Here is a 24,070-nt window from a genome sequence, read left to right on the forward strand (position 1 = left end):
CAATAGATTGTACACTGTTTTCAGCTATGTAGGCCAGAGCAATATTTTAAACAACAGTTAACCATTTCATGACCCTACAATACTGCCTTTTTTTCCAACTTCCCAAATGATTTTTCTGTTTGGCTAAATGCTTTTGGGTCCATGGCATACCCTCTAAAGTGGTGCAACCAGCATACGCCAAACCTTCTGTAATAGTTTCTCACTAGAGCTTAAATAGCACTCAAGGGCTTTAAGCACCAATGGGCTTGATTCTGTAAAGGTTCAGCTTTAAAGATGTAAGAAATTGGAACAAGACAAAAACTAAAACTAAAACCTCCTGCTGTGGATTCATAATAGGGTAACTGAATATTTCATAGCTTCAAAATAAGTCAAGATAATTTTTGTGTTCTTGTAGATAGAAGAAACCAGAAGATACTGAAGTTACAGTGGTAGGGAACTCCGGTCCTCAAGAGCCATATTCCAGTCGGGTTTTCAGGATTTCCCCAATGAATATGCATGAGATCTATTTGCATGCACTGCTTTCACTGCACTGCACTGCATATTCATTGGAGAAATCCGGCTCTCGAGGACTGGAGTTCCCTACCCCTGGACTAGAGAATGACATGGGGAAAAATTTTTCCCCATCCCATCCCCACAAGTTTTGCTACTGTCGCTGTCCATGCCCCATTCCTGTAAGCTCTGCCTTAACCGCACAAGCTTTGAACATGCAGGAATGGGGCAGGATCAGGAAAAGAAGTCACCAGGACCGGACAGGAAAATAAGTTCCCATGGGGACAGGGAAATATTTGTCCCCGTGTCATTCTCTACTTGGGAGAACAGTATAGAAAATTGAATAAATAGCGTGAAAAGTTTCAGCCTCTGATAACCAGAGCAGGTATTGTGACATCATAATGCCTCATTCCACCAATGCCTAAGAGCCAACCTCATCAATGATGTCACAATGGCTTGATTGTTCTTTACTTGGCTCACTTTTACTACATTTTGATTTCTAGAGTGGTGAAGTATAGAGAATAACACGGGGTCAAATTTGTCCCCGCATGAGTTCAATTTCCACGACTCATCCCAGTGAGTTTTGTTGCTGTCCCTGTCCATGCCCCATTCCTGTAAGCTCTGCCTTAACCGCACAAGCCTCGGACACTTATGATTTTAAAGTGTTTGAGGCTTGTGCAGATGAGGACAGAGCTTGCTGGAAAGAGACAGGGACAGGAAAAGAACTTGTCGGGATGGGACAGGAAAATGAGTTCCTGCAGGGATGGGGACAAATTTGTCCCCGTGTCATTCTCTAACGAGGACCAGGAACCAACTCATCCTTATACTATGCAGTTACTTACTCTTGTACAAACTCTCTGTTCTTTTTTAGTTCAGGATGGTTTCTGTTGTGATTTTCGTGCAATTTGCGGTTGTCTTTCAGGCGGCTGCTGATACCAGCGCCATTTGTAGAATGCGACCCTTGGTGCTGATGTTTTTGGGCGCCAAATTTTGAACACCATTTACTGAATTTGGTCCTTAATGTGTAATAACTATCTCTGCACACCATTTTAGCTGTGGTAATTTCCATGTGAAGCACCTAACGTGCTTTAATTATAAGGCCCTAAGCGGGCAAGTCTATAACCAGGTGCCTATTACATAAAGGAATGTAGGCCTGTATTCTCTAAATGGCGCTGTTGTTTAAGGCCATCTTAAAAACAGCCACGGATCACATGTAAATCACGTAACGGTGCTGGTTAGACAATTGCACCCCCAGCAAAGACAGGGGCCAGAAATGCAGGCCAGGGTTTTCCATGCCTACATTTCTAGTGCCTATCTTTGATATGAATTGTGCCTAATGCCACTTTTGGCATTAACCCTGCCTATAGTGGCGTTAGGCGCTGGTAGGCACATCCAGAAGCACAATTCCAGCGCCTTTTGTTTAGACGTCGGTAGGCACTTTGAAACTTTACTTAAACACAGTTAAAAATGGCGTTTCCCTCTTAACTTAGGCGCCGGTGTAATTTTCCTTTTACTTTCCTTCTTAGAACACTGGCATGAGTACTTATGCCATCCATAGAGCAGGTGTATGTGTGTGCCTAAGTGCCAGAGATAGGCGTATAACTTAGAGTAGAGAATGACACGGGGACCAAATTTTCCCCATCCCCGCGGGAACTTACTTTCCCGTCCCGTCCCCGTGAGTTCTTGTCCTGTCCCTGCCCCATTCCTGCAAGCTCCGTCCTTATCTGCACAAGCCTCAAACACCTTAAAATCATAAGTGTTTGACGCTTGTGCGGTTAAAGCAGAACTTACAGGAATGGGGCATGGACAGGGACAGTGACAAAACTCATGGGGACAGGACGTGGAAATTGATTTCCTGCAGGGATGGGGACAAATTTGTCCCTGTGTCATTCTGTAACTTAGACTAGAGTATTCTATATGTTACCTGCCTGTAAGATCCGCCCACAATCTGCCCAGACCAGAACCTTCCCATGTAAATGCCTGAGACCCAACACACTCCTTCTTTCCAACCTCATTACCCAGTGGTAGGGATACTGATATAATTAGTAAGGGATATTTTAGTGATACCCTTAAGCTATGCGAAAAAAGGATGCTTTCAATCTTGATTCAAATATGGTCAATTTCAGTCCAAAGATCTTGGAGGAAAGGAGGACTGTACAAGGCCATACCAGCTAAGTAAAGATGAAAGCCTGAGAGATACAAGACTGTATAAGCACATAATACAAGTGTGAGTGTCTTATGGTGAGAAAAACAGACAGGTAACTAATGAATCAGCAGTGAGGTGGGGATGAGAGGGAAGAGTGGAAAAGCATGATCCAGTGGGGTAGAGATATTGTGAGTTAGGGACACTCTAGATTTCTCTTTCATATGGTACGTGTTGCGCTCATCTCTCATCTGGTGGCTTGACACGGTGACAGAATTTATCACCGTCTCCATCCCCGCAGATAAGTTTCAAGTTTTATTAAAATTTTGATGTATTGCAATATCATTAATTCAAAGTGATTTACTATTAAAAACGGGGTCTTAATTATTAACTAAAACCAACACAAACGGACCTGACGTACCAATACATAAGGGAAGTAGGGAGAACTACAATAAGTATAGTAAAGGATACATACAAAGAAAATACAAATGGAGGGTAAGAAAGTTTAAAAGTATAACTGTGGGAAACCATCCTGTATCATTCTTTAGCGTCTATTTCAGCCTCAGTCCTTCTGCACCAGTATTCTTCAATGCAAGGCTTGAGGGTCACTGGTTATGCCTATTCTTACATTGATTCTTCCCTCTCTCCTTAAAGAATGACATGGGAATGGTTTTATTTATTTATTTTTAGTATTTATATACTACTTATAGCCTAATAAGTAGTTTACATTCAGGTACTCGGGCATTTTTCCCTATCTGTCCTGGCAGGCTCACAATCTATCTAATGTACCTGGGGCAATGGGGGATTAAGTGACTTGCCCAGGGTCACATGGCATTTGAACCCACAACCTCACTGAATGGCCCGCGCTGTTCCCAACGCTCATAGAGTTCCTATAAGCGTTGGGAGCAGCGCGGCTCTCTGCGCTAGAAACTGCTAGCGCAGTTCCGGAACAGTCCTCTATAATAAAATCCTAAGCGCGCATGCGCACATAGGACGGCGTGTTTCCTGACAGTGTGCTGTGTCCCTCCGTGTCGAATTCCATTTTCGAACACGGAGGCAGGAAATATGACAGCGACTCCCCCCCCTCCCGCCCTCACTCACTGCCAGAGAACCCTCCATAGGCGTTGGAATGGGGAGGGGGAGGCACAGGCGCCCCTGCTGGCATCTACTTCTCCCCCTCGCCTGCTCACCCGCCCGCCGCGTTTAACTTCAAAGAAAAGCACTGCGCCGTGCTGCCGCTGGCCTCACCGTCTTCTCTCCACTGTGGCCTGCCCTCTGACAACTTCCTGTTTCCACTAGGGCTGGTCGCAGTGGACAGAAGGCACCGAGGCCAGCAACAGCGTGGCACAGCGCTTTTCTTTGAAGTTAAACACTGGGTGGGGTGGGTGGAACAGTTTTGAACTGGTTATGCTCCTTCCTGATGAAAAGATGGGAGAAGGGGGCTGGGGGGAGGGGGGATGGGTTTGGAGCTGGGGCTGAAAATAGGGGACATGTGAGGGAAGGGGGCTTTACTAGCACCCGTTAATGTAAAGGGCTTAACCCTTTCAGGACCATAAGGATCGTAGGCCAATTTTTGTGGTTTTGACGACATTTTTATGGTAAAAAGGGCTTGCAGATGCCAAAAAATTGATTTTTTTTGTGAAATATCATTATTTTTTTTTTTTAAAAATCAAACTTCTGGCTTATGGACAGTGTGGCAAGTGAATCTTCTCGTCAATCTGGCAACGACGCTAATGAATGAATGTCGGAACCAGTTTGTTTACATAAAGGCAGTATCATATGGAATCCGTACATATCAAATTTAGAACTGTAGACTATCCCAATCAAAATTTATAGGATTTTAAAGTTATGGGACAAATATGTCCCTTGGTCCTGAAAGGGTTAAACACTAGTATTTTAATATTTTTATTTCAGTTTCATGGCTTGGAGACCACCTAGTAGTTTTTTTTTAAGTTCAATGAGTTTTATTGATTTTATATATAAGATAAAACAAAACTAAATAAAGAGAATATCAGTCAAGAAGTAAAACGATCATAACAATCATCATCTGTGATACAAAGGAAAATGAAAATGAAAGGACAGATCCATAAATGTAAGATTCATTACATAGATGTGCATCAATATTCATGTGTATATAGCATTTCTTATGGAAGAGATAGAAGTATATAAGCATATTCAAGAAACAGTGCTTGAAATCCAATTGACAGAAAGAAACCTTATATATCAGATATGTTACACATATTGGAGCAATAATTTAATACAGGGTCCCATGAGTTTCAGGCCAGTCCAATGCTTGCCCCATGCTTCCCTCTGTGCCACATTCTAGTAATGTTCTGTTTCCCATTCTTCTTTTTCTCTCAGGTTTCTCTGTGGTTGCAGTGACTCTTAGATGCCATCATGTTGGTGTTGCTGGCTGGTATCTTTGTGGTCCACATTGCTACAGTGATCATGCTGTTTGTCTCTACCATTTCCAATGTAAGTGAGATGATTTAATTTAATTTGTGTAGTATCTACAGTTTTATGCTCGTAAACCCGTTTAACAAGGAAGTTCTCTTTTCTGTCTTATGATAGTACCACCAATAGCCGCAAAGCTTGAAGATGCAGTGGGTCACACACGTAGAGAAGTTTTGTTACAGGCATTAAATTTTGAGTCATTTGCTTATTTTGCAATATTAGTAGAAAGTCTCTTGGTAACATAAAGTACAAAATCAAATTACTGTATTCTCTCTAATAATCACACTTGGGCTTCTAAAGCCTACGGAGATATTATTTCTCTTTCGCAGTTCTCCTCCTGTGATGACCAATTCTCTTCTCCACCCTGCCCCCGCAATGTGTGCAAGGGGTGGGGTGGGGTGAGGAGGAGGGGTTCTGTCTTTCATCCTGCCTCCTGCTGTAACTGATCTTGTGCTCTTCCACCCTTCACCCCCTCCCCCGACCATTGGATCTCTCTTCTTACCTCATCTTGAGGTTATGGTGCTGGGCTAGTGTGTGACTTTGAGTATCTGTGCATGCTCAAGGTCCCCAATCATGCGCACATGCTCAAAGCCTTCAACATGTGCATATCCTCAAGACCCTGCACTGGCCCAGCACATAACCTTGAGATCAGTAAGAAGAGAGATCTACAGTATATAATCTCGAGGGATGATAGAGGAGAGCAATGCCAAGGTAGGGTGATTATTGGGGGAATTTTGATTTGATTTTAAAACCAAATGTTATATTGTTTCTGGGTCCTGAAGCAGGTTGGGTGGGCGATTATTGGAGGTGGGTGAATATTAGAGAGAATACGGTATCTCTCATGAAAAGAATGAAATCAGATAGCAGGACATGGCAAGTAAGGCAGGTTAAATTGTGCAATTGGGTGGAAGAGGCCTGCAGTAGGGATGATGGAGCCATGCTGAGAGTAGCTATGCCACCACCTAACAGATGCTGTTTACCAATGCATGAAAAATTTGGGATGATGGAGATATAGTTAGAATTATCAGACAGCTCCAGATCATGAAAACTGAGGCTGAACCATTCTGGGTGTACCAATATTCCAAAGTTTCTATCTATGTCTTTCAAAAGAGAAAAGTTCTGAAACCTAAACTATAAGGTGTGTTATAGCGATGTAATGATAGATGGAACTAATTGTCCATCACTGCCAATTAGGGGTTCCCATTTTTGTTTTGGAAATTTGGAAACCCCTGTAATTAGGGGGTTCGAGGCCTTTCAGTGAGGAATCTGAAGGAGGTCTTTTGGGTTCCAGACTGCTAAAAAGTAAAAGGGAATGGCTCTTATTGTGGCTGGCTAAGCTTTGTACAAAAAGAGAGTAGTTTCCCAGGCCAGCTTGACCTGGGAAACTAACAAAGGGGAGTAGGAGGAGTGCAGACTTCAGTACTGTAGCTAGAAGGCAATTTTTGGATGGGTTAGCATGTAGATTAGGTGAGCATAGATTTTCACACCCTGCTTACCTTTCACACTTAAAAATTAAATACCTTAGCTTGTGGGGATCCCTAAGCCCTGCCAAGCGAAGACTCAGGAGTCTGCTGACCCTTTTCAGAAAACTATAGCAATCAGCAGGAGAGACTCAAGTTGATAACCAACACCATGTACATGATCAGTTCTTGCACATTAACTAAGCATCTGTGAGAACTGAGCATGCCTGTGGTGCTGGTATTGGCATCAAAACACGGATGCTGACTGCCACAGTTTCCTAAAAGGTGTTGGTGGGCTGATGGATCTTCAGCTACTGAGACTTGAGGATCCCTGCCAGCTAAGGCATTTAATTTCTAAGTTCAGAGGGTCTGCAGGCTACTGAGTCTTCAGCTGGTGGAGCTTAGAGATTCCTGCCAGCTATAGGAATGGCACATCACCGATGGGTGAGCCTGAGATAAAACTGGATAGGCCCAGGCCCATCTGTGGATGGGTTTCTGGCATACCTGAGGGGGGAGGGGTTAGATCTGGCAATGAAGTTCCAGCTGTGAAGAGTAAAATGAAGAAACAATCCAACCAAAACTTAACCAGAACCTCAAAAAAAGGAGTGAAGCTGCAAAGTGTTAGATTACTGTATTCCTTAAGGAGCTAGTGGGACATAGAAAATGCATGAGTGCAGATGAGTTATTAGACTGAGAGTCCAAAAACTGGTGAATCCCAAGGACTCTAAAGAGATTTTTTAAAGTTTTGCTGATTTTATCTTCGGGGGATATGAAGTAATTATCTCAGACCAGGGAGGGGTGAGGGTGAGGGGAAATAAATTTTGTATTATTTTTTGATCAAATGTAGTGCTGTTCATGATATTAATTGTATGTAAAATTTATTGCACTTTGTATTCGAATTGAAAATCAATAACGAATAAAAAAAAGACCTGTTATATTTTCCTCCAAATTCCCCCCCCCTTATATTTCAACCCCCCTACCCCAGTCTACCTTAAAACACATTTTTCTTCACATAGATCATCAGCACTGCACTGATTCTGATACGTTCTCTGTGGTCAGTTCTGGAACCTTCCCTCTCCCACATTCCACCCAGGTGGAAACAGAAAGTTATGTCAGATGGAGAGAGATACAGCAGAGGGAAAAATACAAGACAGCTATAGGCAGTGTATCAAAATTGCTGGCAACCCCTGTTTTAAGTTGACTTGAAAATGGGAGGCTGGGAGATGTTGGGCCTAGCAATGGAAGTAAAACTCAGATGTCTCAATCCGTCCTCCTTTTTCTGGAGCCATATGGTAACCCTAGCCCAGGTGGAAAGGGAAAAGATGCTGGAACACAGGGCCACTTGTAATTGTGGGACCCACAGCAGCTGCCTTGTTTGCCCTCCCCCAAATGCTGGTCCCTTTGGCTAGAAAAATAAGTGAATTTCAAGCCTTAGTATCTATGTACTATACCAATTTCAGAATAATAAAAATACTTATCATATTATAGCAATATTGACAATATGCAGTGCTACATAATAGGTGATAAATATTCAGGTAGGATATGTCAAAAGAGCTTACAATCTAGGAGGCTGCATGAGGCAATGGGAGATAAAGGGGGTCTTTTTCTAAAGGGTTAGCAGTTACCTACCACTGGACTCATTGTATTCCTGTGGGCCCTGTTACAGATAACATGAGCTAATCTTTAGTAAAAGACCTACAAAGTGACTTGTCCAAGCTCATCATACCAAAGTATTTCTTAGAACTCATCCCACATTCTTACCTAGCGCTGGCTTTTACAAAGCTGTGGTAGAGATTTCTACTGCAAGCTGGCAAGGTAAAAGCTCTGACGCTTATCGAATTCCTATGAGCACTGGAGCATTTACCTCGCTGGCTGGTGGTAGAAACCTCTATTGTGGCTTTGTAAAAGGGGGGCCTAAGGTAGTTAACACTTTTACATATTAAGTAGAAAAAAAAAGTGCTTTTTACATTCTGTTCAAAACCATACAAAAAAATCCTTACAGGAAGTCCTTTCAGACTGGGCTCTCACTATTTATTTTCAATTTAGCTTACACCTTTTCAGTGACAGCTCAAGGTGAGTTATATTCCTGTAGGGGAGGTATTTCCCTGTCCCCCTGAGGGCTGATAATCTTTTACAATCTAAGTCTATACCTACTTGCAACATTAAAAGAACTGAGTCCAATTCAGCTGTTTGTTTCCTTCATCTTTAAAAGAATCAGCATTCCAGCAACCAAACCAACTTTGACAAATTAGCTAACATTTTGCATCCAGTTCTATTATGAACAAACTGGCTTTCCTTTAACCAGTAATGGGAAATTTCATCAAACCAGTCACTCCTGCTACTCTAGCTCTCTTGAAGAATGCTTTGATAGATACCATATCCTGCTTTTTGATGAGGGGGGAAAAAGATCATTGTTTCTCAACCTGTGTTTAACATAGACCACAGGACAATCAGACCCCAAATCCTTCCCATCTCCCTGAGAGTTACATTCTATAGTGCACTATAGGACTGACTGAGGACCTGAAGAGACCACACAGTGTGAGAAGGACTGTGCATACTTCCCTGGCATACTTAGACCTTCACACAGACGTCTGAGCAGGGGTCTCAAAGTCCCTCCTTCAGGGCCGCAATCCAGTCGGGTTTTCAGGATTTCCGCAATGAATATGCATGAGATCTATGTGCATACACTACTTTCAATGCATATTCATTGGGGAAATCCTGAAAACCCGACTGGATTGCGGCCCTCAAGGAGGGACTTTGAGATCCCTGCGTCTGAGCTCTAGACTCACAGTGGTTCCCAACCCTTCCTGGAGGACCACCAAGCCAATCGGGTTTTCAGGCTAGCCCTAATGAATATGCATGAGAGAGATTTGCATATAATGGAAGTGAGAGGCATGCAAATCTGCTCCATGCATATTCATTAGGGCTAGCCAGAAAACCCGATTGGCCTGATGGTCCTCTAGGACAGGATTGGGAACCACTGCTTCTAGAGAAAACACCTATCACAGGTGAGCACTTTTAAACTGGGGATTTCATACAGCTGCCAAGTTAACAATTCCAGGAGAGATGCTTTTTTAGCCGGTCCTGGATTTCTGTTGCATTATGGTACCTGCAGCACTGATGTCAATGGATAAAATCATGGACTACAAATACTACACTGCTTTGGGATGTAAGTTTTAAACCAGACTGGCCAAAAAGTCTCCCTCTTGGCAGCTCTGATTTCAACATAATAAAGATAAACTTTTAATTTAAAAGCACAGCTGAGTGGATTTTTGTTTTGGAGTGGAGTGGAGTTTTATTAGTCTTTCTAGAGTCATTGAGTGATGACTTTGGGGAACTTTGCCTCCTCCTCCTGACCATCAAGACCTAGTTCCTGAGTTATACTATACATACTGTTTCATGTATTCCTTGAGATTCATAAGCCCAAACCACCAACCTCAGTAGACTAAGACTATACAAGTTTTGTTTTATTGGGCAAAGACATGTTTTTAGCTCTGGCTTCCAAAAGAAAAGCAGTGTTTACTGGTCTTCAACAACTTGGATCTCCTAAAAATAATAAATGTCACACCAGGTATATATGAGGGGCATTCAATAATTTATCTACCTGAGAATGAAAGAAAGTAGCAAGTGTGCTGAAACAAGTCTGCATTGTATGACATGTCTCAAGGTTACTCATGCATAGTTGTGTCTCAGTGCAAGTTTAACATTCCAAGATGTCAGGAGAGTCCTTCTGCAAATCAAGTAAGGAACGTTTGGAGCACTGTCCATGATAAAATTTCTCACAAAGAAGGGAAAAGCCAAAGGAGATCCATAAATGCTTTACTGAAGTTTATGATGAGTCTGCCCCATCATCTTACAAAGTAAAATTATGGAGCAAGCAGTTTAAGTGGGGCAGAGAGTCCATTGAAGATGACCCTCACACTAGACGGCCTATGGAAGCAACTTCCACAGAAATGTGCAAGGAAGTTGAGGATTTAATTTTGTCAGAAAGATGAATTAAGGTTTCCTGAATAGCTGAAGAAATGGGTATCTTGGCAGGTACAGTTTGGAAAACAATTCAAGAAAAGTTGGGCATGTCCAAGGTTAGTGAAAGATGGGTTCCAAGAATGTTGACGCCATGTCAGAAGGCCACAAGGCTCCAGTGCTGTCAGGAGAACTTGGAGATACTCTGTGATGACCAAATGAATTATTTTCATCGTTTGGTAACTGGAGATGAGACTTGGGTCTATCACAGAGATCCTGAGTCCAAAATGGAGTCAATGCAGTAGAAGCACAAGTCATCCCTCATACCAAAAAAGTTCAAAACAGAAAAACCTGCAGGCAAAGTCATGGCAGTTGTCTTCTGGGATGATGAAAGACTTTTGCTTCTAGAGTTTATGCCACACAAGACAACCATAACTGGGGAGAGTTAAGCCAACACAACAATCACTTTGCAGGAGTCAATCAAGAAGAAAAGATGGCGTGCTGCTTCTTCATGACAAAGCACCAGTGCACATGTCACAACAATCACAGGCTTCCATCCGAGAATGTGGGTTTCAGTAGCTGAGCCATCCACCCTGCAGTTCTGGCCTGACTCCCACGGATTATTTCCTGTTTCGAATTTTGAAGAAATCTCTCCATGGATTGCAGTTTTCAAGTTATGAAGATGTCAAGGAAGCTGTGACGTTCTGGTTTGAAGGTCAAACAGAAGAATTCTTTTCAAAGGGGTTAGTAATTGCAGGAAAAGTGAATGAAGTATATGGAGCTATCGGGAGACTATACTGAAAAATAAAACAAAGTTTTTTTTGAAAACTCTTTTCTTTCCTATTGAGGAAGATAAATTGTTGAATGCCCCTCAAACAACCATAAAAGGACCTCAGGGACTTTATCACAGATGTCAAGTTACCCAGTTCTAGGAGGAAAAAAAGGCCTGAATTTCTGACAACCCCATCCTGTCTCATGTGACTGTTTAACACTGATTTCAATTAGAAACAGGGACTACAAATACCACAGTACTTTGTGAAATAAGTTGAAAACCACGGCTGACCAAAATGTCTTCCTCATGGAAACTTGATATCTCTGCTTTTTCAGTTTGTGGAATACATAGCTACAAAATGCATTATAATAGGGAAGAAATTTAGTTTGTAATTTTCTTTGGGATTGTACTGCCCTCTGGTGAGCAATACTTTTACGAGCTTTTCCAGCTGCAGATCTCAGAAGAAATTGCAATTTGTGAGTCAACATATTCTTTTAAATTGGCACATTAAAAAAAAAGGTATCTGCCAGTTTAGCACTTTCAACACATGTCACATGGTATATACCCCCATGTTAATTTCCAGGTTCTCCACACAGCTGCCAAGTTACTTAGCTCCAAGAGAAAAATTTTAAGCTAGTCCTGGCTTTCTGACAATTACAGTCCCTGCAGCATGAATTTCAATACACAGACTGAGGGACTATTAATCCCCACTAGAGGCTGACTGCCTTCCGGCTTCAGCACTGAAATCTGTGTTTGGATTTTGGCCAAAAATGCCTGTGCATTTTTGACTGAAAATCAAAACACATGTCCTCCCTAGTCATACTTTAGTGGCCTCTTTAGGGCAAGAACAAACCACACTCATTCCTGCCCTGTGACGTTGCTCCAAAGCAATGGCTGCTAAGATTACCGCAAATGGTTCTAGCAGCAATTTTGCAATTAGAACCAGCATGGTCAGGAGACTCCCTCCTGTTCATTCTGGATCCAATCATGAAATGGCTGACAAGACCTTCAGCAGCAGTCTCAGGAGAGCATCATGGAGCAGGAATTAGTATGGTTTGCTCCTGCCCCCACTAGACTACTAGGATGAGATGAGGGACAGAAAGTGATCATTGGTGTTAATGTGTGGAGAGAGAGGGTGCCACCTGGGTTTGGGCTCGAGAAGGGGTCCTTTTATTTGGGTGTGGGGGAGGGAGTAGAGGGCAGTTTCATTTACAGTTTCTACCAAAACCAAGCATCCAATTTTAGTTGCAGGTTCAGTTTTGGCAGTAACCAAAGACCCTGGGGTCTGTCAGGCTCTAATCCCCACACTGCTCTGGGATGTTCTGGCCAAAATGTCTCCATCCTAGAACTGGGTAATTTAGCATCTCTGTGTCCACTCTTTACCCATTCTATAACCCCTATATGAATTTCTGCCCTAGGTGTTCAATGTGGCAATTAGTGGTGTCTAACAGATAACATAGTGCTACACTAAGAGCTCCTTTAACAAAGCTGCAATAAAAAATGGGCCTTAGTGCACCCTTATGTGGGTTTTTCCTGTGTACTAAGGCCATTTCTACCTCAGCCGAAACATGGCTGATTTTCCCATTTTCTAAATTAATGGGCTGTGTGCTAATGTTGCCATTAGTAAGCAACTATAAACAAAAATTAGCATGTGAGCCCTTACCTAGGGATACCAGACATCTGGGAAAACCCGGACAAGTCCTATTTTTAGAGGACTGTCCAGGTTTCTGGACAGACTTTCCAAAATCTGGCAGTTTGTCCAGATTTTGGAAAGCCTAGAGCTCCAGCCACGTCTGGAGGGCTTTCAATAAGCATGCGTGGATGATATCACATGCATCCAATATAACAAGTTTGCCTATGCCTGCTATCCAAATTCCTAAATTAGCAAAGACATGGGATGTGGGTTCAAAACAGTCCACCTACAAAAAGGCACACTCTCCTGAAAAACAAAGCTTACTGCCTAAGGTTATCTATCTCCTTAGAGAACACTAGATGGAGCAGGAGTGCAGAACGTCACCAGAAGAGAAACACATACCCAAACAATAGTTATTCTCCTGAAGGCCAGAGAGGGAGACTTAGGACATCCAAAATACTACCTCCATCTGGAAGTTTGGGGCGTGGTAAACAATTAAACAGTAGGGCTGCCATATGGCTTCAGAAAAAGGAGGACAGATTGAGACATCCGGGTTTTACTTCCATTGCTTTCAATAGAAGTAAAGCACAGATGTCTCAATTTGTCCTCCTTTTTTTGGAGCCATATGGTAACCCTAGATTTGGAGGAGTAGCAGGAGCACACAGGACTGAGGGGCACTCATGCTGAACTGCCTGAACCTATGGAAATAATTGACACAAATTGTCACTAATTAGAAGTTAGTCGCATAACTTGGTAGGTGCATTCTATAAAAAGATACGTGTCACGTCTAATTAATGAGTCTCTAAAGGGGGCATGGTCAGGGGAGGAGCAAAGGCAGATTGTGAGTATTCCTAAAAGTTAAGCACATTGGTAAAAAATACGCCCAATCCACATACAGCTTAGGTGCAGATATTTAGGCCTGGTGTTTCTTGGGAGGAGAGAGGAGAAATAGCACAGTTACCATAGCAGGTGTTATCTGGGGACAGTAGGCAGATATTCTCACTTGTGGGTGACATCATCCATGGAGCCTGGTATGGCAGTGCTGCCTGATTGGTGTTTTGTGGTTGTTTTTTTTCAAACATCCTAATGGGTTTATTTTATAGCCTCTTCACCCACTCCACCCCCTATGCCCTCTCCTACCCACACTGGCGCTGTGGTGTAAACAAAATAAACAAAAAAGACTTTTCCTCACTTTGTTAAATCTTAGCTCACGTTCGTGGTCTAATACCAGCTCTGGCAGGATACAAATCTCAAATCTGACACATTGCAATCACAAAACAGAAAATAAAATTATTTTTTCTACCTTTTGTTGTCTGGTCATTATTCTAACCATGTTGGTCCCAGGCTCTGCGACAAACGTCTTCTGATAACTCGCTTGACAGGGTCTCTTGCCCTTTTGTCGTTTTCTTCTTTCTCCATGCTAACCATCCATCTTCCATGATAACCATCCATCTTCCTTCTCTGTCCTCCCCTTCCATTTCCCTTCCCTCCCCTGGAGGTCTGGTATCTTTCCTTTTTTTCGTCTCCATTCCTGTAGCTGCAGTGATGGACCCCACCATCTCCCGATCCACCATCTCTCCTTTTCTCAACTATCTTTTCATCCAGCATCTCTCCCTCCTTCCCTACCACCCCAGGGTCCACCATCTCTCCCTTTTTCTTCCCAACTACCTTCCAATTCAGTATTTGTATCCCTCCCCATACACCATCCCTTGTGTCCAACTGCTCTCCCTTTCTGTTCCTTCCCTAAATCCCATTGTCCACCATCTCTCTCCCTCTCCTCTGTTTTTAAATCCTTTATTTCTTCCATACCCCATCTCTGCTCTCCATGATCTCCCCCCAGCCTCCACCATCCATCTTCCCCCTCCACCAAGTTCATCTCTCCCATCCATCTTCGCCCCATCTCTCCCTCTCCAGTCCACCAACTCCCCCAAGTCCATCTCCCCTCTCTATGATCTCCCCCAAGTCAGTCTCCCCCTGGCCTCTACCATCCATCTTCCCCCCTCCACCAAATTCATCTTTCCCATCCATCTTCTCCCCATCTCTCCCTCTCCAGTACATCAACTCCCCCAAGTCCATCTCCCCTCTTCTCCATCTACCTTTTTTTAATGTTGCCAGTGGCGGTAGTGATTTAGCGATCCAAAGTTCTCCTGCCGCCACTCCTTGTGTCTTCTCTCCATTGCAGCCCGCCCTCAGTGAAAACTTCCTGTTTCGCTTGGGCGGTTGAATGGAGAGAAGACAACTGGAGTAGCAGCAGGAGAACTCTGTAGATCGCTAAATCACCACCGCTTTTGCCTGAAGTAGAAACTTGGTAGATGCGGCCGGGGAAAAGAGGAGAAATGCTTCCGGCCGGGAAGGAGAGAGCCAGCCAACCAATCACCTTGCTGCTGCCGATCCGCACAAGAGTTCTGCTCGGCACTCTCTTTGCCGAAGTCCTTCTGATGTAACTTCCAGTTTCACAAAACCAGAAGTTACATTAGATGGAAGGACCGGTGGCAGAGAGAAAGCCCAAATGGGTCTCAGGGAGCTAACGAATCAGTGAGTTTGGTTTTGTGGTATAACAAATTGATTCAAATCGATTCACCCAAAGTGAATTGGTGAATTGATTTGAATCAGGAATCGGGCAGCACTAATGGACAGTGCTAAAGTGTACTGTCACTTTAAGCTTTTGCAAAGCTTCAAGACTGTCCGCACCACGCATGGCTGTGAGAGCTGTGGCAGAGGCATAGCCAGACACCCCAGTGTGGGTGGGCCTGGACCCAACTTGGGTGGACAGATCTCTCCCTCTCCCACCTGGGCATTCAGGCTCCCGTCGGCACTCTGGTGTCTCAAGCCACCACCCTACTCCTCCCCATGGCATTTCGGTGTCTCAAGCTGCCATATACTTTTTAGAGAGAGAAATCTTCATCAGCAGTAAGCAGCTTGACTGATTCACTGCTTGTGCTGGCCCTGCAACTTTTCTTCTGACGAAATTTCCTGTTTCCACATAGGCGGAGTCAGTCAGAAGGAAGTCTGTGGCACCAGCACGAGCAGTGTGAATCAGTCAGTCTGCTCTCTGCTATGAAGATATGTTTAAGGATAAGCAGGAGGGAGATGTTTTGGAAGCTTTTAGCTAGCGGGGACTGGGGACAAAGATATACTGATACTGGGTAGGCCTGGGCCCACTTGATCCCACCCATGGCAATGCCTCTGTGATGTGTGTGTGTTTCAATCAGGTTTTGAGAGAGCACTATGGATGTGCATATGTGTGTGCTGGAGGAGGGGGAATTTGAGAGGGAGCTATGGGAAGGTGCTGGAAGAGGGAGGGAGGTTTCAGAGACAGCAAGCACTATGGGTAGGGCTACCAGATTTTCCGTCTAGAAAATCTGGACCCCTAGACGCGCCCCCCCCTAGTCCAACCCAGTCCCACTCATCCCCACCACGACATACCCTGGTTCCTCCACATCATGCCCTCGATCCCGCCCCAGCCCTGCCTCCCCCCCCCCAGCTGCCTGTTCTCATTGGGCAGCACATCCACACATGCGCGAATGAGATGCAATGATGTAACGCACGCACGCACACATAAACATGCGCATTACATCATCGTGTCGTATCCACGCATGCGCGGATGCCCTCCTGCACGAAGGAAAGCTTTTCAAAACTGGACAAAGTGCCGGGTTTTGAAAAGCCGTCCGGACCCCCGGACATATCCTCAAAAGGAGGACATGTCCCTGGAAATCCAGACATCTGGTAACCCTATCTATGGGGGGTCTTCGCTGGCTGAGTGTTTGGGGGATCTGACAGAGCTTTGGAGATATGTGTGCTGAGGTGGATTTGAGACAGGGATGGAGAGCAGAATCTTATTGGGGAATGGGAAGAAGGAATGCATTGCCTGGAGGGTTATGACTATGCTCACATATAGGGATTTTTTTTTTTTTAAATTACTACAAACAAATCTGTTTGCACATGCTTTTATGATTAAGTAGAGCAAACAATTGTTATGAGATAAGGGAGGGGTTGTATGTTTTTATTATTATATAAAGTATTTACCTTGTGCGCTGCTTAGGTGTAAGCCGATTATAAATGTGAAAAATAAATAAATAATAAAAGAATGGTGGGAGTTTTCTGCCCTCAAGCCAGGGTAGAGAAAACTGGTTAGAGGGGGAAGACAGAAATCAAGCCTAGGGTGGGGAGTAATGGCGAGGGTATGGGGGATGTAAGAAGGGAGAAATCTGGAGGGCTGTCTAACCTGGGGCAGGGAGGGCCAGGCCTTTATGATGAAGGAATTCTACACACAAATGTATAAATAAAAAATATAGGCATTTTCAAAATTTTTGCACAGAATTTTCAATTTATTTTTTTTGTGCACAAAATTCTACCCAGAGTACAGGGCACATGCTTTCTCTCTCTCTCTCTCTCTTTTAAATGTTAGAGTCTGTTCTATCTCATATTTAATTTTCCCTCATGGTAGGATGATTCATGCAGGATTTTGTCAGATTCCAGTTTGTCAATTTATTCATAAAAACTTTTATTTTCATTTCAGGTCTGGATTAAAACCATTCAAAATTATTCTGAAGGAATATGGAAACAGTGCAATCCTGAGGGGTCATGTTATGGTCTGCCTGACCTTGAAGGCAATGAAAGTAAGGAATTTCTGCATTCAACTTTTGGTTGTCTATGATAGCTGCATAATTTGAGTTATTATGGTTTGCTAGAGCTTTTCTCTTGCCCCCGATAGGCTGGTGTAAGTACACTGAGAAGTTATAGATTTTTTATGAACAGCTGTGGGTGGTTCCACATAGCTGAATTTCTTGTACAAAAGGATTGGTTTCTTTAATGATCTGCTCTGTACTAGTGCTGCCCGATTCACGATTCGAATCGGTTCACCGATTCACTTCATGTGAATCGATTTGAATCAATTTAAATTTTTTAAAAAATCAGCTTCCCGATTCGGACCCTCTCCCCTCACCCCCTAAAGCAGGAGCGGCAGCGCTGCTCTTGCTGGCTGGCCCCTGCCGCACTTGTTTTAGAGGTCGAGGAGGGAGGGTCAGTCGGGAAGTGCTGCAGTCCGGCTTCCCTCCTGGTCTCCCGGAAGGACTGCCTCCCCCGAAAGACTGCCCCCCCCGAAGGACAGCGCCCCCCCAAGGGAAGGCCTCCGCATTGTTCCTGGCCTCCCTGAACCATTTACCTTATTGCTGGAGCCTGCAGCCGATGATCACGATTACAGCGTCTTTGTGCTCTGAGCTGTTTCCTCTGCTGAGGTCCCGCCCTCCTCTGATGTCAGAGACAGGATAGCACCAGTCGCGGCAGTAAGAGCTCCGATGCTCTTAGAATTCCTATGAGTGTCAGAGCTGTTACTGCCGTGACTGGAACTAAAAACTGCGCTACGGTTTTGTAAAAGGGAGGGGGGGGGACAGTGCAAAATAACAGATTTATTTCTGAATGATCTTCTCCATCCAAACTTTTTTTAAAAATTCACTCTGATTTTATTAGATTTTATCCCCTTCTGGTTGTACGCTATTACGTAGGGATACTTTTAATAGTTTGGGGTTGATATGAAAAGTGATTTAAGTGGGCAGGAAGTTTTCATGCCTGCTTAAATCACTTCCTGCTGCCTGAATGGGAATATTCAGCAGCACTTAACCTGAGAGTGCCACTGAATATCATGGACAGCGCTAGTAAAGCACCAGGTTACACGGGTGCCAGCAGTATTCAGTACTGGCACCCACATAGCTGAGCGGCCTAATTTAAGACTGCACAAAAATATTTATGCAGGCCCGGCCAGATATTCAGCCAGGGCTTCATAACTCTTATGCAGCCCCAATTGAATATTGGCCTGGCCTGCATAAGCTCTGGGGGCCCAAGTCACCCAAATGTTTGCACTAATTGTGCACAGCTAGGGTTACCAGACGTTCCGGATTTCCATGGACATGTCCTCCATTTTTCAAAACACGGCACTTTGTCTGGGTTTTGAAAAGCCTCCTTAAATCACATCGGGTAGGGAGAAAATCTGCACAAGCACGGATTTCCTCCCTTCCCGAAAAGAGCAGGCAGTGGGGGGTGGGGGTGGGGTGGGATTAGGGCATTATAGGGTGGGTCTAGGGGTCTGGATTTCCGATTGGAAAATCTGGCAACCCTATGCACAGCCAGCACTGAATAGCAGTGCATAATTTAACTAGCGAAGATCAGTGTTGGGGGGGGGAGATGTTTCAATTTGTAAGGGCCAAAATTTAAGGCATTTAAAAATGAGACTCATCGCAAATCATTTGTGAAGGTAAAGACTTCGGCTTTTACACTTCACTTTTGGTGTAAACGTTCCATCTTGTTTTCTGAGTCTCTCTCAAGCTTCACAGACTCCGTTGTATAACACTGCGGGTTATTTCTGTGCGTACTGTTTGGGGCCCATATTGAGACCATGGGAAGGAGGCTGGTTAACTCCCACAGTCGAAGGCGAACCTGGAAATTCAATGTCGGATCATAGCTGGTGGCCATCATTGAATTTCTGGGTGTTTTTTAAAGCCGCTTTTGACATAGCCGGTTAAGCTGTTATTCATCGGCATACAGGCTAAGTTCTAGCGGCCAAAGATAGACCTGCTATTTAGGTGATTCTGTCTGTCCGCTAAACTTTTAAGTTGGTGTAGCGAGGGTGAGAGGCGCCTGGGGCGGTGGTGCCCCTCCCCCCACCTTCTTCTCCGCCACTCGCTCCTTCCTAAAAAACCCCCCCGCTGCGCCCGCACCCATTTCCAACCTCTTTTGACTTCCCTGGCGTGAGCAGCATCACCAACTCCCTGTCAGCGTCGGCTCTCCCTCTGACATCACTTCCTAGGCACGGGAACCAGAAGTGACGCCACAGGGAGAGCCGAGGCTGGTGTGAGCAGCGGGTTGGAGTTGCTGCTCGTGCTAGGGAAGAGGCAGAGGTATGATGAAGGGTGGGGGGGGAAATGAAGACACACGCATGGTGGGTGGAGGGGTGTGAAGGAGCTGGAGTAGAGAGGAGGAGGCTCCTGGGGCATACCGCTCCCCTCGCTTCTCTCTTACTGCGCCACTGAATAGTGGTGCTAACTGGCTATGCTGTGCGACATATCCGGTGATCGGGCTAGCTGCTAAGCACTAATATTCAAAGGAGAAAAAGTCTCCCCTGACCCGAAAGGAGTGAGGGGGAGAGACAGCCCGAACAAACATGGATCTAATATATGCTGGCTACATGGCGTCCTACACCGGATCTTTTTTGGGAAAAGCTAAGTACCTCACTACCTTCTATGTCCGGCTTGTGATTTTGTTTGGCCCGGATGATTTTGGCTGCTACTGTACCCTTGGGTGAGGGGTAGAGACAGCCTGACCAGTTTATTGGGGGGTTTTTTTTTTTTTTTCTTATTTAGTAATTTTCACTTTTAGCACACTAGTTTGTGCACTAGTTATTTCACATTAAAATTGCACTTGGGAAAGCCCGAGGATGTTTCACAAGTAATACCCTTCTGGGTGTATGATTGTGACAGCTGGGCATTAGGGGCCGTGTTCCCCACTGAGGGCCTCCCATTCATTTCAATAATTTATTAGGTGCTTGTTCGGGCTGTCTTTCCACCTCACTCCTTTCGGGTCAGGGGAGACTTTTTCTCCTTATACTTTTCAGTACTCCTCTTTTTGGGGTTTTTGTTGCTAAGCACTAATATTCAGCAGCCATCTTGTGCTGAATATTAATGCTTAGCTGGCTAAGTGTTAAGTGTATAAGACTGAAACAGGTTTCATATACAGAACTAATATCGAAAAAAAGAACAGGTTTTCTTTCATAGGTCCTAAAATTGGGCCAAATGTGGTCCGGACTAGCACCCATATAAGTGCATAATTTTTTCCTGCTGATCTTGATTAATACAGATTTTTGAAAAAAGTAAAAGAGGAATAAAAAAAAAAAAGAATAAAAATAATTATTTGATCAGCTAGAGAGGTTTTTTGGACCTATGAAAGAAAACCTGTTCCTGCATATGCTATTTTGTGAGTCTATACTCGTCAGTAGCGCAGGCATCTGAGGTCCTTTTTCTCTCTTTTTTCTATATTAGTTGTATATAAACTAAACTAAAACTAAGTTTTATAGACTGGGTCATCAACCAAAAGGAGCTCGACTCGGTTTACAATAATTACATTACATTAGTGATTTCTATTCCGCCATTACCTTATGGTTCAAGGCGGATTACATAAGAATTTCATGATATTGCTAAAAAACATAAGGCAGGTTATATAAGGATTGTCATGATATTTGGAAATATATAAGGGGTTAGGTGAACATTTTTAATATGCTAAGATAATCAGGTAGTGTTATATAGGTTTTATGTTATCCCGCATTTGTTTTTGAGTATCACTATACAATGCTACATACATCCAGGAGTTTTATAAAAGAAATGCGGTTACATCACTGCTAACCAAAAAATCTACAATTTATTATTTTTCTTCATCTTAGTAATTTACCATTTGTTTGAAAAGTCATGCCTCCTTACCAGTGCAAAATGTACCATTTCTTTGATATCTGCTCCCAATTACTCAAAAATGCCAAGTCTGAACTGTAATTGACTTAATCTTCCTCCGCTAGCCAATGCCCAAATCAGGATCTAATATTTTGACACTTCATTTATTGGAACAAATGCCTCTCCACTCTCATCTCCAATTCCCCCCCCCCCCATCAAACTTTCAGGAAGTTAACTAAAACCTACCTTTTTGACAAATTCCTCTGAACGTTCTCCTCTCCTCCCTCCTCCTCCTCTGACCTCGACTCTCTCCAGACCCTTTACCGCCGTATGTAACACTTCTATTTGTAACTCTGTTGTATGTAACTCATAGCAAACATAACTACTCCGAATATATTACCTACCTGCAAAAATTAACTTCTCCGTAAATGTATCGTCTAAAATGTAAATTTAACTTGATTGAAAAAATGCATTGTCTAAAATGTTAATGTAACATTAACGAAATTGTATCTTCGCTGTAATTGTACAGTCTCTTCTTCTGTTAACCGCATAGAACTTCCATGGTAATGCGGTATACAAAAATAAAGTTATTATTATTATTATTATTATCTGGAAATGTAGGTATTTTGTAAAACAGCTTAGTGGAGGGAACGCATTATTCATAACATGTAAAACATAATACATAAATTTGACAAGAAAAAGTAGACTGAAATAGTTAATTTCCAAAATGTTTAGCAAACAAAAAAGTTTTCAGAACTTTCCGGAACAAAGCAAAAGAACCTAAACTTCTTAATGTAAGCGGTAAAGCATTCCAGAATTTGGTTAATTTAAAAGCAAAAGAATAACTAAATCTCATAAAGGTTCTGTTTTTACCACTGAGAGAGGGAAATGTAAGTTTTAATTTTTGAGAACTTCTGGCGAGATGAGATCTATGAACATTCCAGTCTAAAGGAATCAAAGTGGAAAAATGCCAAATAGGATCTTAAATGCAATACAAATGCACTTAATTGAATTCTGAGATACACTAGAAGCCAATGTAATTCCTTGAGCAGAGGGGTTATGTGATCAAATTTACTCTTACCAAAGATAAGTTTAGCTGCAGTGTATGAAACCTGTTTCAGTCTTGTGTTCATAACAATTGAAATTTCTTGCCATTACCTGCTCCTGGCCCGCTGAATAGAAGGCCATTTATGTTTTTTCCCCATTCTGTAATGATTAGTACACAACTTGCCCTTGTTTTACTCCCTCTCATTTTGCAGAGATTTTTCTGCATAACTGTCTCTTTGTTTTTGTGTATGCTGTCTCTCTAGGTGCACTGAAGGCAGTTCAAGCTTTCATGATCCTTGCCATCATCTTCTCTGTCATTGCCCTAGCAGCGTTTATTGGTCAGCTCTTCACGCTGGAGAAGGGGTGTCGCTTCTATGTCACTGGAGGCATGATGCTTGTCTGCTGTAAGTATAATCCATCTGTCACCACTTGAAAGGATTTACGCTGCTGTTCCATCTCTTTTCCAAAGGCTGAGAAAGAGTTCAGTTTTAAAGATTGTAGACTGTGATTAGGGTAATTCCTGGGAACCTCTTTAAAAGTTCACCCAGGTGAAGAACCGCATCCAACCGTGAAGAATTTAAACATCAAGTTGAGGAGTTGAGGGTTGGGCCATGGGGCTTACAGATGTTCCAGATTCAGAAGAAGATCTATTATTCCCATTTACCTGTCAAAGTAAAGTCACACGATAGTTCATAGGTACGCTTACCTGGATAGCCATTGTTTTATAGGGAACTGGAAGAATAAAATAAAATATTGTATCTTTATAACTGCTACTGTTCAAGGAAGAGCAATGGCATGCTTCAATTTTTTTTCAATTACAAAGGAAAGGTATTTCCATCGTTATTCTTCTTAGAAGATACTCCATCACAATTCCTTCAGTCCATCTTTGGACCTGCTTCAGTGCTTCAAAGTGGCAAAGTGTCTCTTTAGACACACCTCTGCCACTGTGAAACTGGGCACCTGCCATGGCATTTCAAAGTTTAAAGTACTTTTTGAAGTCACATAATTGGCAGAGCCAATCAGCCCCAAAACAGCAGGAAATCACACAGTTCAACTCCTGAGGCTCAGATGTTGCTCTTCTGATCAATGGTAATCCTAGCTATCCCCAATGTTTTGAAATCCTCAAGATATATTTGCCTTGTGTTGTATGGAAATATAAACTAAAACACAGATGCAACCCAGAAGGCCTTTCTTTGCCTGAAAGGTAAAGAAAAACTCACAGAGACTTCAAATCTCATCTTATTGTGAAAGGTTACATAAAAACATAGAAACATGATGGTAGATAAAGACCAAATGGCCCATCTAGTCTGCCCATCCTCAAAAGATCGGAGAAGGTTATCATGCCGCTGTACTTGGCCATGGTGCACCCTCACCTGGAGTACTGTGTCCAGCACTGGTCACCGTACACGAAGAAGGACACAGTATTACTCGAAAGGGTCCAGAAAAGAGTGACTAAGATGGTTAAGGGGCTGGAGGAGTTGCCGTACAGCGAAAGATTAGAGAAACTCCCTTGAACAGAGGAGATTGAGAGGAGACATAATCGAAACAGTCAAGGTACTGAAGGGGATAGACTTAGTAGATAAGGACAGGTTGCTCACCCTCTCCAAGGTAGGGAGAACGAGAGGGCACTCTAAAATTGAAAGGGGATAGACTGTAAGGAAGTTCTTCTTCACCCAG

General features: G+C 43.3%; 1 protein-coding gene across 1 annotated transcript in view; it reads left to right on the forward strand.

Moving 5' to 3' along the window:
* The window catches only part of EMP1 (epithelial membrane protein 1), a 63,206-nt gene that overhangs the window by 29,391 nt on the left and 9,745 nt on the right, over positions 1-24,070 (forward strand). The window contains exons 2-4 of the mRNA XM_033935210.1: positions 4,994-5,107; positions 17,434-17,533; positions 22,657-22,797. Of these exons, the coding sequence (XP_033791101.1) occupies positions 5,030-5,107; positions 17,434-17,533; positions 22,657-22,797 (319 nt within the window). The 5' untranslated portion in view covers positions 4,994-5,029. The remainder of the gene's footprint in view (positions 1-4,993; positions 5,108-17,433; positions 17,534-22,656; positions 22,798-24,070) is intronic.

Source organism: Geotrypetes seraphini, chromosome 2 (assembly GCF_902459505.1).
Source record: "Geotrypetes seraphini chromosome 2, aGeoSer1.1, whole genome shotgun sequence".
Taxonomy (NCBI): domain Eukaryota; kingdom Metazoa; phylum Chordata; class Amphibia; order Gymnophiona; family Dermophiidae; genus Geotrypetes; species Geotrypetes seraphini.